At 49.1% G+C, this 15,452-nt stretch overlaps 1 protein-coding gene across 1 annotated transcript in view; it reads left to right on the top strand.

Moving 5' to 3' along the window:
- The window catches only part of Rnf165 (ring finger protein 165), a 107,568-nt gene extending 97,698 nt beyond the window's left edge, over window positions 1–9,870 (top strand). The window contains exons 4-8 of the mRNA XM_028871975.2: window positions 1,254–1,383; window positions 3,102–3,206; window positions 3,588–3,683; window positions 9,067–9,173; window positions 9,581–9,870. Of these exons, the coding sequence (XP_028727808.1) occupies window positions 1,254–1,383; window positions 3,102–3,206; window positions 3,588–3,683; window positions 9,067–9,173; window positions 9,581–9,698 (556 nt within the window). The 3' untranslated portion in view covers window positions 9,699–9,870. The remainder of the gene's footprint in view (window positions 1–1,253; window positions 1,384–3,101; window positions 3,207–3,587; window positions 3,684–9,066; window positions 9,174–9,580) is intronic.
- Window positions 9,871–15,452: the final 5,582 nt, after the last annotated feature.

Below are 15,452 nucleotides of genomic sequence, written 5' to 3'. Positions count from 1 at the left end.
TCTTCTCTTTGTTTACTAGACTCCTGGGTTCGGAGCTGGTCCCTTGGCAGCATCCTTCAGAGAGGATGGTTTTGTTCAGCATCATCTCAGCCCACATTTAATGTATTTCACGGGCTTCAATATCTTTTTGTTGTTATAGTTACTGACATGCATGTTATCCAAACCTGGCTGATGGAAGCCTCTTCTGGAAGATTCTTTCTGCCATGACCCTGGTGCACATCAGTAGCATTCCTGCCTTTGGTTATGACAGAATGTTCCAGTTTCTCCTCTTGCATTTTCTCCACAGACCCAAAATTGGCTCTATTTCTCGTTAGCGGCCAATTCCTCTTTGTTCCTTTGTATGGATCTAAGTTTTTACCTGGCATCATTTTCTCCCTGTCTGCAGATCTTACTTGACTATTTCTTGTGGCACTGGCCTATAAGCACTACCTCCTTTCAGCCTTTGCTCATCTGAAAAAGCTTTACTTCACCTTCATTTTGAAAATCATTTTTTGCTGGGTGTAGACTTTATGCTTGATAGTCTATTTTTTCTTATTGATACCATCTCTTTATTTCCTGGCTGCTTCTATGATAATTAGTACCCAGCTTCTCTATCTGAGGGGCCTTCTTCTTTAATCTCAGGTTAATTTTAAAGTTATATCTTTATTGTTTTTTCAAATGTGATTATTATGTACTTTGGGGTTATTTTCTTTGCGTTACACTGTTGAAATTTGTTAGTCACTTGAGTCTGTAGGTTTATAGATTCCATCAAATTTGGAAATGTTTTGGTGAAACTCATGTTTAAATGAAGTGACTTTTTAAAACTTTTAGGAGTGACAGGGTGGGAGGGTGGGCCAGGATCCCTTTCTAGCCGGTAGGATGAGCAGTAGAGGGGGTCCCTTGCTTGTGGTTTTATTGAGTGGTGAAAATATGGTCACTGCCCATCCTCAGTCTGGCCTTGGCTTCCTTTGCTCAGTATCCCAGACCTGCTCCATTTAGACTCTTCCTTGGAAGGGAGCATTGGACATGGTTCTTGAAAAATGGTCCTTATGCCTCCAACTGAAAGGTCTTAGATGCGGGTCCAGGAGGGACATGGAGACAGTTCGTTGTGGGTAAGCAGCTTGTAGGAAGATTTGTTAATGCCATTCTCCCACTCTGAGGGGCAGAGTCCGCAGTATGTCTTCTGCCTTTGGCCCAAGGTGGTGTGTGAGACCTCTTCTGAAAGCGGTTGGTGCCTCCCCCACCTTGTAGCTCATGAGGCTGTGTCTCTACAGGGATCTCAGTGTGGACGCCGGCTTGAGTCCTGCCCAGTTCCAGGTGCGGCCCATCCCTCAGCACTATCAGCATTACCTAGCAACTCCTCGAATGCACCACTTCCCCAGAAACTCTTCCTCCACACAGATGGTAAGTCACAGAGTCCTGGGGGGTGGCGGGGGACACGAACTTCCTCACTGCCCACTGTGTGCTAGTGGTGAGCTGGGGCCATGGCTCTCCGGTGCCCAGGGTCCTCTGAGTCCTGGCTCCCAGGCAGACCAGCAGCTGCCCTCCGCTCTCAGCCCCAGAGCTTGTTACAGCTTGAGAACGATGAAAACGGAGCAAGTGACTAGTCAGTCCAAAAGCCCGCACTGCTGAGGGGTGTCGGGTAGAAGAGGCAGCATGGCAGACTGTAGTCTGGGGAAATACCCGGTGCGAAGAGACCCTGCCCTAGGGCTGGGGAGATGGCTCAGTCGGTAAGACGCTTGCCGGACAAGCACGAGGACCTGAGTTCGACTCCCGGCCCGCCCACACAAAGCCAGGCATGGTGATGTGTGCCTATAACACTAAAGCTGGGCAAGTGGAGGCAAGCAGGTCCCCGGGGGTTCACTGGCTTGCCAGCCGAGCCTTATCACTGAGCCACTGGTGCTCCTGAGAACCTCAGTCTCATGAAACAAAGAGGGCGGCTCCTGAGGAACAACACCTGAACCTGACCTTTGCCCCCACCCGGTACTCCGTCTCCCTGAGCATGACTTTACTTTTTTTGTGAGATGGAATGTAGACGCCACTCTGTGTGACTCTCACAGGGTTGGTTCAAGGGTCACAAGAGAGCCTAGAGTAGGACCTCCCTGCAGACTCAGGCCACCCCCTCCCCAGGAGCAGCCCTCTTGGGGCTGTAGAACCCCGAATGTGCTAGAAAACTCAGGTCGGGTTTGGGGTTGCAAGTGACACACAATACCAAGAGAAACTCTTGTTGCTGTCCCCAAACAGAATTAATTTCCCTCCTCAGCCCTGGATTCTCTCATTAGCCACCCCGTGGCTTGGGGAAGGAGCACTTACTACCTACCAGACACCATTATGAACACCTCACAGGACTAGTCTTACTTCCTCCTGCCAGTACCCCGTAAAACCAGGCATCATGTCCATTTGCATATTGACAAACTGAGGCCTCGAGAGTTGAAATCATTGGCTCTAGTGTATGCAGTGGGAAGCTTGATGGCAGCTGGCCTGACTCCTAGCCGGGGTTAGGGAAGGCTGAATAAAACAGAGATCAGCCAGTTTGGGGCTAGAGTCTGCATTGTTCCTCAGAGGTTTGTAAAAATTCATTTTGACTTAGAGACACTGCGTTCCAATACTATTTACCTTGGTTACTGACATTTTTGGCCCTGGCACTGACCCGTAGCCATCCTGTTGCTCTTAAGGATAGTAGAGGAAGCTCCTGCCACCCAGCTGCTGCTTAGGCCTGTGTCTTGACTCTGTCACTTGCTTGAGTGGCATGAGCTGATTGTTTAATCTACTTGTGCCTTATTCATCCCCCCTCAGGAAAATGGGGATTTGTGATTGGACCTGCAGTTTCCATCAGGGGAGGCAGTTAAACTGCTTAGTCACAGGAAGCAGTCAGCACAGCGCCGCCATGGTGCAGCTGGTGCTCGGTCAGGGTCAGCGCCCCTGTGTTGATGGTTATGAGTGTCTATGCACAAGCTTGGCTCTTCAGGAGTAGGGTAGGAGACAAGAGCGGAGGGACAGCCCTGCTGCCTGCAGAAGGTCACAGGTGTGCTGTCTGGTGGTTGAGGGCGGAGGAGTAGTCTGTTGGTCCCAGGAGAAGCCTGGGATGCTTACTCTCTCCAAAACTGTCTTCTCCCTATCAGGTTGTCCATGAAATTCGAAACTACCCTTACCCACAGCTTCACTTCCTCGCTCTCCAGGGACTAAATCCTAGTCGACACACCTCTGCTGTTCGGGAGAGCTACGAGGTATGTTGCTGCCCTGTATGGCACTGACTAGTTGGCACGCTACTGTTCATAAGCCGTTCTTTCTGCCCGTCCTTGTCAGTGGGTAGATGATGCGGTGGGTAGATGATGCCGTGGGTAGATGATGCGGTGGGTAGATGCTGTGGGTAGATGCGGTGGGTAAATGATGCGGTGGGTAGATGCGAGTGGTGGGAAGTCCTGGGATAGAAAGTAAGAGAGAAAGAGGACGTGAAGAGAAAAGTGCAGCTTCCCACACTACACAAGTGCTTCCGGCTGACAGTGTGACTGCTTCCTGCACACATCCTCCGCTTGTTCATTCTTCTCATGCTGTTTATATGCATTTGTACACGTCGAGCACACACGCTTGTGTTTTCCTTTTTGCAGGAGCTGCTGCAGCTCGAGGACAGGTTGGGAAACGTGACTCGAGGAGCCGTACAGAACACCATCGAGAGGTTCACCTTCCCCCACAAGTACAAGAAGGTGAGGCTGCGGAGTCTAGCTGCAGGGGGTGGGAAGGGAGATGTCAGCTTGTCTGCTGGAACCAGCCTGGCTGTCTGCAGGGGACACCATCCAAAGCCCAGAAGCCTCTGCTCTGGTTGGATGGCTCCTCAGGATTGTCTCATCGGCTTACAGCAGGTGTGGTCAGGAGGGAGGATGGGAGAAAGGCTGAGTGTGTGGATACTGGCTAGAGTGGTCACGAGTGTCTTTGTGCACGCATCGGTATATAGATAATCAGTGTTTTTTTTATCAGTCTGGGGGCAAAGGGGCTTCCGCACACAAGGGTAATAGAAAATGCCTTAGAAAATAATTCAAAGTCCTCTCTCATAAGAACAAATGGACAAAGAAGGCCTCTAAATGGTGTGGGGTTTGAAAGTTTCAGAACTATGGACTGTACCCACTGACCTTAGTAGTGGAATCTGTAGGGCTGGCACCCAGACATATGAGCTTTTAAAACATGATTTCAGTTAAAACAAATGAAAACCTGGAAGAAGCCAAAATGTTCTTTAATAAGTAAATAAATAAGCAGCCATAAAGAAATAATCCATGACCTGTGAAAAGATGTGGAGAGAGCTTAAGTATACACTAAAAGGTGAAAGGAGACAGCCCCCCAGGCTGTAAACTGTATACTCAGAACTATTTGACATTCTGGAAAACAATACTACAGAAAGAAGAAGAAGAAGAAGAAAGATCAGGGGTTGCCATTGTGTGTATGTGGTGGGGGGCAGGAATAGACTGAGGGCCAGGGATTTTGTTAGTGCAGCAAATTATTCTATGTGGTATCCTAATGTAAACAGGTGACATGATGCATTTACTAAAAACACAAGGCTCCCGGGATCTCTGAGTTAGTTAGCTTGCCTGTCACTGTGGCAAAATCCCTGAGAAAAACAACTGTCACGAAGGAGGGTTCATCTGGGTTCAGAGTTTGGGAAGTTTGTCCGTGGTTTCTTGTCTCTGGTTCTGGGACTGTGGTGAGGTCTGGTAATTAGGAAACCGAGAAGGTGCAAATTCTGGGAAAGAGGTATGCCCTCCCAGGGAACACCCCAATGACCTACTTCTTCCAACTAGGTCCTACCTCCTAGTTCCCATCACCTATAATGTTATCAAATTAGGAAGCATCAGTGGATTAATCAGTTAATAAGACCACCACCCTGAGGATCCAGTTGCTTTCCAAAGTCGTCAGTGTGCAATGAAACCTTTAGCATTTCAGATCCAGCCCTTAACTCATGGAAACGAATGGACTTCAGCTAATAATGGCCAGTATTGGTTCATCATTTGTCACAAGTTTACCACCTAAGATGATATTCATATAAGGAGAAGCTGTGAGGGGGGCACCTCCTGCTCGTGACTTGGGTCCTAGAACCCTGGCTAGGGGCAGTGAGGAGTGAAGAAAGGACAGACACACAGACAATGGGGCTGGGTTCAGGTCGGGTTCTCTAACATTACCACTGCAGCCTGGAACCTCGGCATGTTTATTATGTACAGCACAGGGGAGGGGTTGGCTGGTCTCAGTAGGAGTCTCTGGAGGTGAGCCGTCTCAGGCTCTAAATCTCCAGGCAGAGGAAACTGAAGTTGCTAATCTTTGCATACATTGATGAAGTGTGCACAAACACTCAGACTTGGACTCTCAAGAAAAGCTTTGCCATTTCTCTTGAGACTGGGCCATATTGGTAACAGATTTGCCAATTGTCCCATGGGTCTGGGAACTTGGGCATCCTTGACATGACGGTGCACATGTCAAAATACACTCTCACTGAGGACTTCATTGCTCAGGGCTTCCTCTGATCCCTATAGTGGGGGTTGGAAATACACTACAGTTGCTTAGTTTTTATGTAACCTAGAATTGCTGTACCAAGAAAGCTAATGTTGAATCAAAAATAAGCAAATTTAGGGAAATTAAGGGCAGGGTAAGGCTCATCACAATGCACCTAGAGACCTCCATTCACTCTGGGGAGACACAAGACAACAATAGTTGAAATTACTTGGGACTGAAGTTAGACAGCCAGTTTTGAATTTCAGTCCTTCTGAGTGTAGCTGTATGGCTGTGGATTGTGGCCCAACCTTTCTATTTCCAACATGGCTGCTACAGAAAGCAGTGGAATGATGCAGCTTCATATACAGGGCTCAGTACCTAACTAGTGCTCAGAAATAACAAATGGTAAGCTGCTGTTCCCAGTTCCTGCCTGTGTGCCTGGTGTCAGTATCAAAGACCACAGACCATCAAATATGCATCTCCTCTGTTTTGTTACTTTTCTATTGCTGTGATAAAACACCATAACCAAGCCAACTTATAAAAGAAAGTGTCTAATTTGGCTTACAGTTTCAGGAGGTTAGAGACCTCAGTGGCAGAACAAAGACATGGCAGAAGGAACCTCTGAGGGCACACATCCTGACCCCAAAACAGGAGGCAGAGGGAGCACACCAAGAATGGTACAAGTCTTTTGAAATCTCAAAGTCTGCCTCAGTAACATACTTAATCCAACAAGGCCATGCCTCCTAGTCCATCCAAAACAGTTCCACCAACTGGGGACCATATAAATATATGAGCTTAGGGGGCTGAATCAGTGAGAAAAAAATAGGAGGATTAAAACTCAAGAGAGAACCAAGAGGAAAATATTGTAGAGAAGAAATAGGAAGAATGTAAGATAAGAAAATGTTCATAAACTTTAGGATGCAAATACAATGTTAAAACAATTTAAAAATTTTTGTTTTTTTGTTTTGTTTTTTGGTTTTTTGAGACAGGGTTTCTCTGTGTAGCTTTGCGCCTTTCCTGGAACTCACTTGGTAGCCCAGGCTGGCCTCGAACTCACGAAGATCCACCTGCCTCTGCCTCCAAAATTTTTAACAGACTAAAATAACACAAAACAAAAAGTATATTTTAACTAATAATAAATAGAATACATAGACATTAAAAAAGGACTATATGAAAGAAATAAGAAGAGGAAGAGGAATGAAAGTAAAGTACAAAATAATCAAGGTTATCAAGCCAGGCCTGGTAGTACATACCTTTAATCACAGAACTTGGGAGGCAGAGGCAGGGGAATCTCTGAGTTACAGGACAGCCAACACTACACAGTAAGACCCTATTTTGAAAAGTCAAAAAACAACAAAACAACAAAAAACTAAGATTATCAAAGTTATAAAGAAATGTTGATGAAATGTGAAGGTAGTTGAATAGTGAATATTAAATAAATGCCGAAAAAAGGTTGAAGTTAAAATCAAAGTTGTAGCAGGCTTTTTCTTTTGGGCCACCAACCAGCTCCCAAATCATGACACAGAGACTTAATATTAGTTATGAATGCTTGGCCTTATCTTATGCTCATTTCTTGCTAGCTCTTATAACTTAACCTGTTTCTCTTCATCTACATTTTTGCCTCGGGGCTTTTTACTTACCTTTCCTCCTTCCTTCCTTCCTTCCTTCCTTCCTTCCTTCCTTCCTTCCTTCCTTCCTTCCTTCCTTCCTCCCTCCCTCCCTCCCTTCTTCCTTCCTCTGTATCTTACATTCATGCTATCTCCACATCTGGCTGGCAGCTGCCTGGCTTTGGACCCTGGGTGCGTCCCTCTCTTTCTCCCTCACTCTCTTTGTTCTTTTTCTAAGCCCAGATTTCTCCTCTACTTGTTCTCTCTGCCCACAAGCCCCGCCTAGCCCTCTCTTGCCTAGCTATTGGCCATTCAGCTTTTTATTAGGCCAATCAGGTGTCTTAGGCAGGCGAGGTGAAACAGCAACACATCTTTACAGACTTAAACAAAGGCAGCAGAAACAAATGTAACACACCTTTACACAGTTAAAGTAACATTCCACAGCAGAAACAAATGTAACACACCTTTACACAGTTAAAGTAACATTCCACAGCAGTAACAAATGTGACACATCATTGCCTCATTAAAATAATATTCCACAACACCAAGTTCTGTAGATAATGGAGAAAAAGAAATATCTGAGAGATTAAAGATTGAGAATGAGAAATGTGATGCAAAAGGAGAGAGATACAGATTAGAAATAGCTAAACAAGATACTGTTGAACTGAAGTTATGACACAAAGAGGAAATCATGGAAAACGTGGATAAAAGCGATAGAAACTAGGCATGTGGTTGGGGCTTAATGCTGTTTTGTTGGTCATTTCTTCTCTAGCAGGGCCAGTCCTACCCCCAAGACTGCTGACCCTCCAGCAGGCAGATCGTCATGACCCTACTAACACTAAAATAATGCATGGCAAACACACAGGACAATGGAGACTGCTTGGCTTTCTGGGTAAAGGGACCTTGCAGAAGCCTGGCATCATTTGCCGCTGGTACATGGGGCACATGAGGGGGGTATCAAGTGGAAGCAACAGGCTTCCTTGTATGTTCTAGCCAGGGCAGAACACCCCCAGTCCAAACCAGAGCACGGAGCTTTGGAGCTCCCAAGTAGGGTAGGTAGTCCCGACATCTAGGCCTGGCCCCAATGTCATTCTCTGGCTTTCATCTGTGACTCCACATGTCTCTTTGCAAAATGACTTTGCGGTTTGCTTGCCCCTGGAGAGAGAGCAGAATGGACGCTTTTCTCTTTGTGGTTACTCTCAGACTTAGAGCTGATGTCCGCAGTGTGGGGATGAGGACATGGAAGGTGGATGGAGTTAATTCAGTGGTTAGATTTTTCCTTCCCCAGAATATTTATTAAACAGCAGTGGCATGCCTTGTACTCGGCCACATGTAAAACTTGAAAACGTTCTGCAGAGTGCTTAACTGTTGTCAAATAATTAACATAGAATTATGGAGAGAAATGTGTAAATCAGGACGTGTGCACAGTAGCAACATGGTGGCTAGCCTCATTCTAGAGCTCAGAAGCTTAAGGGAACTTTCTGGCTAGGGAGAGAGATACAACTATAGAAAACAGTTTAGAACCACGTGGTGCAAATTAGAGGGGTAATGGTGGTGGAGAAATAATAAGGAGAGCAGATGAATGAATATCAGTGGAAAGAGTGAATGAGGAATGTGTGTGAATGAATGAATGAATGAAGCATTCTGGACCTAGAGGTAGGGGTACATGTTGGACAGGGTGTGAGAGGAAGTGGACAGGGGAAGCCAAAATTCGCAGACTGTAGCTTTGCAAAGCGCAGAATGACTAGGAGCTCCGCTCCTTTCCAAACACTGGGCCCCTTGCAGTGTCCAGGACAACCACCAGCAGTCTACTGCCCTCTTCCTCACTTGATTTTAGCCTTCTCTCTCCAGAAGCAACAGTGAGGAGTCAGGGATGAGCACTTAAAGAGGCCGACCCCTAGGGAAGGCGGAGACTACCAGAGTGAGAGGAGGCTGTGGATGAAAGCCAGTGGCCAGCGGGAGTCTGTACCAGGCAACTAAGCATTTTTTTTTTCTCTACTCACAGCGAAGACCCCAGGACAGCAAGGGGAAGAAAGACGAGGGGGAGGAGTCAGACACTGACGAGAAATGCACCATTTGTCTGTCCATGTTGGAGGATGGAGAAGATGTGAGGTGAGAGGCCACGTCTTTGAGTTCCTCCCCCTTCTCTCACGGGTATTAGTGACCTGCACTGCAGGCTCAAGGAAGGAAGCCCTTAGCGGGCATGCACCTCAGGGTGCCAAGTGTGACACAGTGTTTCACGGTTGCACTAGTAAAGCAGAGCGTGGACTATTTTAGATGTGGGAACCATGAACGGGGGGTGGTGGAGACAAAGTGTGAAGATACCGGCTTGGGTGGGTCTAAGACAAAGCCAAGGCCTTTATTGAAGAATATTTTGAGAGTTACTTCCAGTCATGGTTTCCCATCTCAGCCGCAGCCTCACTCCAGGGTCTGGGTTCCAAGAGCCCCCTTTATCAAGTCCCCAGCGGTTCCCATCACCTTGCCCCTGCTGCTGGTCACCTGACTCTCCTCTTTTCCAGACGCCTACCTTGTATGCATCTCTTCCACCAACTGTGCGTGGACCAGTGGCTGGCCATGAGCAAGAAATGCCCCATCTGCCGAGTGGACATTGAGACACAGCTGGGAGCTGACAGCTGAGGGAGGAAGCTAGCCAGTGAATGCCCCATTTCCTTCACCAGGTCCCCCCCGCCCCCCACGGCCATAGCCCTTGCAGCCAAACTTTGCCTTCTGAGCCATTTGACGTAGAGAAGAAGCCTGCAAGCACATTTTGTGGAAAGAGGAGTTGGTACCAGTGTCTGAGGGAGGGGAGGGGAGGGGTGGGGGAGGGGTGGGGGGCTGCCCACCCACCCAGAATGGTGACTGCCTCATCGCCTTGCTGTGCAGGGGGGAGGGGGGAGCTGGCCGTGCCCAGAGCAGGGGCGGGAAGGGGGGGCCCAGCTGCTGAGAACTAGATGTGATCTTGAGGGTACTAGCTGGTGATCGGCCCCTCAATCCTGTCCTTTGAAGGATTGTGTATATACCTCTTGACCACGTAGAAACCATGTAGGGGTCTCTAGCTATTCTGTGGATGGCAGCCGGAGCATGTTAGCTTAAGAAAAAAATGTCGTGTGTGGTGCTCTAGTCATCTGTGGTGGACATGTCGCTATTACCGAACTTGCACCAAATATTTCTCATTGAGTTTCTTGTTTTGGTGCCTGACCGAACCAACCAACCAACGACAGCCCCAATCTTCCCGTCTTTATGAGCGAAAAGAAAAAAAAAAAAATGAATCAAAGGTGAAAAAAAAAAAAGCCAAATCCTGTTTACGGTGAAAAAGGATGATAATTTTTCACCCAGGTTGGGAGGCGGGAGGGGGGTTCTCGTTTGTTGTTTTTTTGTTTTTGTTTTTTTCTTGGGCTTTGTTTTTCTCATGTTTACAGTGCACGGAGTGTGGGAGGGGCGTCTGAGAAGGGGGTGGGGCTTAAAAGGAACAGATGTGGTCACGCTGGGTTTCGGAGGCTTTTAGGCAAGGTGAAGAGAGCAGAGCTCTCGCTGGTGAAGGGGGTCCATTTCAAGGTGGGCTCCCCAGTCCTAGGGCCCATTGTTTGGCCCCAGCTGTCTTCCTAGGTTCCACACTGAACCAGGGAAGACACAGCCTCCAGCCACAGCTGCCCCATGTTCTTGGGTGCCAGCAGCTCCCCCACGCACTCCAGTTCCTAACTTTATCCTGAGCTCTCATCTTGCCACAAAGAGGCAATGTCGCCACTGCCTCCCTATGCAAACAATTGACCAGATGATACAGATGAAATAGCATTGGCAGTGTACACTTGGCCAAAGTGCTCTCAGCTAGCTAGCACTCAGGGCTGAGGTCAAGTCCATAACCTTGGGAGTAACTTGAGTGTCCTCCATGATCCTGCCTGCTCAGCCCCTCAGAGATGGCCCTTGCTATGAGACTACTTGGCTGGGCTGGGGAGGCTGTGTCCCCGCCCTCCTGATCCTCTGGTTCTTCTGTAACCTTGGGAAAGTCCCTTTCTTTCTCGGTGCCTCAGTCCCAGTGGGGAGAGACAACAGTGTGTCCCCATGCCCCCGGTTCCTCCTGCTTCACCCAGATCGGAGAATTAACACTATCCAGCCTATTGTGTGCTCTCTCCTCTCTCGTGAGGGCCTCGGAGGGTGTAGTGGTTGGCGTGGAAAAGGAGATGAAAAGTTATAGTGACGCCGTGGTACAGCACGATTTCTGTACTACTCCACAGGTTTTCAGAGAGACGAGAGGATGGAGTATTGGAGGTGGGCTAAATTCTGCCAAATTCTAACCCAAGTGTAGCTCTTAATCATGTGCAGAAAATGCCAGGTGACTTGGTGTTCTGCAGCCTCCCTTTGTCCACAGCCCTCCTCCTCCTCGTCCCTCATTTGTACTGTTCTCAGAATCTACCCTGACCTCTGCCCCTAGCCAATCTCAGTGCCATCTTATCAAGGAACTAGGGCGCTGGTCAGATAAAGGAAGAAATTCCACGAGGATGAATCAGGACCAAAATTGACAGAGGATAACTGGACTTGAGGGAGATCCATTCTAGCACAACTGAGGCCATCATGAAGGAATGGCTGCCTGTCCACTATCCAGATGAAGGCTACTCCCAGGACCCATCTTCTAATGTCTCATAAAATCTCTGAGTGCCTACTGGGGCAAGTGTTGAGGAAGATGATCGCGAAGACAATGTCTTTGCCTGATGGGATTATGAAAGGATCAGAGGAGCAGGATACATCCCACAGCGAAGATTAGTTCTGCTGAGCGTGGTCTTTTCCAACTCTGGTTGCATCAACAATGTCTCTAGGGCAAAGGCTGGATATCCACCAGGCGAGGAAGAAATGAGTCGGGATGTCAGGGAGCTGCTGACCAAAAGCCACCAGAGCTTGTGAATTCTCACCTGTTCCTCTTCGATGGCTGTGTCAAAACCAAGATTTCACCAGAGGATGGCTGTGGCTCAGAGATGGTTGGGGTGGTCTAGGCAGGTCATTGCTCTCTGAGGCTGCTCACTCTTTGTCTTTCCTTTGAGACTGTCCTGCAAGGCTGGCAGGGAAGGGAGACTGGCAGGGACCCAGGAGAGAACTGGAACCAATGTTCCCGATTCTAGTCCTGGCAAACTGGGAGATACTGAGACCTCCACCCACACCCCTTACCCTGCTGGGCCTCAGCTTCCTCAGCTGCGACCCAAGGAGGTTGGATTGGATGCTCACTAAATTTCTCCCAATGCACACATCCTATGATGCTTTCTAATATCAACACATCTTTCAAGCTGTAGAGCTGTGTGCTGCCTGCCCATGCTGCTGAGAGGCCTTCTGTGCCCACACGTATCTGCTTCAGAGGCTGAGGCACACAGGCTGAGGGAGAGGGTAGGTTTCTCCTTGCTCCCATTTGTGCGGGCTCTTTGAATGCCCCAGGCTAATATTAGGACCTGGCCAGGGAAGGGGTTGATCCTGCCGCCCCCTCCCCTTCCCACCTACCTAGGGTCCTTGTGCCCTGACGGTAAGGGCTGGAGTAGCACTTAGAACCCTCCCAGTTTCCGTTTCTGGACTGCTGATTGGATGGAGGAAAGCCAATACCTCTGCTCCGGGTCCCCAGACTGGCCAGGGAGCCAGAAAAGAGGGGGAGAAGAAGCAGGGCCAGGCCTCAGCATCTCACATCTACCATCTCCAGGAGAGAGACATATGTAGTTCTCCTGCTCAACTCAAGGGACTCAGACCCTTTTCTGACTGAGACGCATGAGTGCCTTTGTCAGCGGCCTCAGGTTCAAGTTGGGCCTCCTAACCGCAGCCGTGGCGCAGCAGGTCCACCTAGGACACCAATCAACCCAACGCCACGAATCCAGCTGGGCACAGGCAGAGGGCAGCAGGGGCTGCAACGTTCCTCCACCTGGCCAAGCCCCCAGCGCCCCCCCCCCGCCCCCCAGTCACCCTCGCCACCACCTGTGACAGGCCTCAAGCTCCTCTCTGCAAAGGCCCTGCAGCCTCCGTGCAAGCATTCTTAACTCTTTACGCCTAACGAACAAGCACAGTTTTTTCAATGGTGAAGAAAAAGCACCAGACTTTTTTTTTTTTTTTCTTGAAGAAATCCCCCCCAAGCCGCCCCTCCCGCGGGACAAACATTCCCCACGTGGGGCTGTAGCAACGTCTGTCAGTGTCGGGTCCCCTTGTGTTTCATCTCCTGCGCGCGCGTAGAGCAAATGCTAGAGCGATTTCAGCTGATAGAAAAACAAAAAAAGAAAAAAAAAAAACACAAAAAATAAAAAACATGGCACGTTGCTAGTTTACAGGGTTTTGTGAGTTTAAATGCCTTATATTTAACAATCATAATTTATGACTAACTTGTAGATATCGTGGGTTCTTATTTAATTATTTTTATAGTTGTTTTGCATTTTTAATTATAATTTATTTATTTAGAAAGGATACTAATGTTTTTTATTGCTCCTATTACCTCATTTTGGCGTCGTTTCTGGGAGTGGAATGCTTTGCATGCATTGGTACGATGACAACCGCGAAAACAAACTGACAAAAAAAAAAAAAACCCATTTTAAATAAAAGTCTGCGAACTTTATTTCGTCCAAACTATCAGGGTGTGTGATTGCAAGCTGTCCTACTGTGGTGCTGGCCTCTTTGGGTACATTCCATACGAAATGCAAACCTTTGATTCTGTATGCTGTGATCTAGTGAAAAGCTCCAATATAGTGACTGTATTTAGCACATATATGAATATAATTTGCACTCGTCAGCAGGCTGGGGTAATCCTTTCACTTGCCACCCTTGGCCCCCTCCCCCAGCCCCTTTTCCCACCTCAAGCCTGCTTTCCGTTCTCCCTCCCCCTTCCCCATCCTCAAGCCCACTCATCATCCTCCATCCCCTGAGGACAGTCTCAGGGCAAAGGAGGTCACTGGCTAAACCTGGGCTCCCACTCACTGAGGTTCCAGAATTGGGGTCCTTCAGTCACAGCAGGCATGTCATCTGAAAGACCAAGAGCCTGTGTTATTAGGTGGAGGCTAATGACAGAAGGCTTTGGCTTTCAGACCAGCTCCACGGCAGGCTCCCTGTGATCCAGGGCAAGTCCCTGGTGTCCCGGAGCCAGTTTTCTGTTCCTAGAGAGGGGGTAAGATGGGTGATCTCTTGGGTCCCCCAATTCAGAAAGAATATGACACAGTCCCAGGCAAGACCACAAGGATGAGTCTCTCATTCTCTTAGGAGAGATGAAAGAGGGAAGGATGGTGGGAGGGGAAAGAGAAACGGAGAGCAGAGGGAACCAGTTCAGAATGACTGTAGCGATCTGGTCAGAGCAGCCACCCACAGGGTCCGCTTCAATACTGCATCCTGCATGTGGCAAGGAAGCCAGTTAGGTAGATAACATCCCTGGGTATGAAACATGGACTTTCGCAAGGTGAGGTGGTCAATCTGAGATTGAGCCGAGATCCATGTCCTATTACCCGAGAGAAGGAGCGGATAGAAGATCCAGACGATAGTGTTTGGGATCCCTTCTCCCCCGAGTCTTGTCTGGAGCTTTTGTGGCTGGGACACCCCTCTTTGACAAGAAAGAACTTGGGATACGGAATTGTACCTTGCCTTCTCTCCCCCCACCCCATCCCTGCCCTTTGCCTGCGTTCCACAGAGGCTGCAGATAGGAGAGGACCTGCTGTGAAGTTGGAGCGGTCAGCCTCCAGCCTCACAAATCTGTGTCAGAGCGTTGGTAAGGAGGCCTTGAGGAAGGGGGCCCTGGACTAAGCCTGTGAGTGGGCCGGAACCCTGGCATGCCGACCCTCCTCTTTCCCTCCTTTCCTAACTCCCCCCTCCCCCCTTCTTGGCTCTTGACATCACTGCCTTTGCCTGGTGGGTAGCTCCACCCTCCACAGGAGGCCCGTGGGTTTGCATAGTCCCGGCAAGGAGAGGAAATAAAGACCTGGGGTTGCCACACCACCTGCCTGGGTGGCTAGACCCGATGTGGTCCTTCAGCCCCACCCCTTGGGGTGGGGCTTCTCGCTTGCTGCTCTCCAGCTTCTCCTGCCTCTGCCCCGAGCCTTGCTTTTCTCGGAGATGGCCTGTGGAGCCACCCACCACGCTGGTGGAGCACAATCACCACACTGCCAGGCCTGGCAGACACTGCCCCCCCTCCCCAGGGCCCCGCAGGGCTCCGCACGGGCATGCTACGCTGTTGTGTGGGGCCAGAGTAGGACAGGCCCTGTGCTCTGGCTAGCTATGACCCACCCTTGAGCCTCCCCACTCTGGGGTGAGGTCTTCCCCCCACCCTCAGCTGTGGAGAGGGCCACACCAGGCTCTCCAAGGGGCCATGTGTCGCCCCTGGTAAGTGAAAGGATTATCCCCAGTGTGGATTGTCCCTTTTTTTGTAACTTTCCTGCTGTTCTGTTCTGTTGT

This window comes from Peromyscus leucopus, chromosome 19 (genome assembly GCF_004664715.2).
Source record: "Peromyscus leucopus breed LL Stock chromosome 19, UCI_PerLeu_2.1, whole genome shotgun sequence".
In the NCBI taxonomy this organism is placed as follows: domain Eukaryota; kingdom Metazoa; phylum Chordata; class Mammalia; order Rodentia; family Cricetidae; genus Peromyscus; species Peromyscus leucopus.
This window is presented reverse-complemented; position numbering and strand designations above follow the sequence as displayed.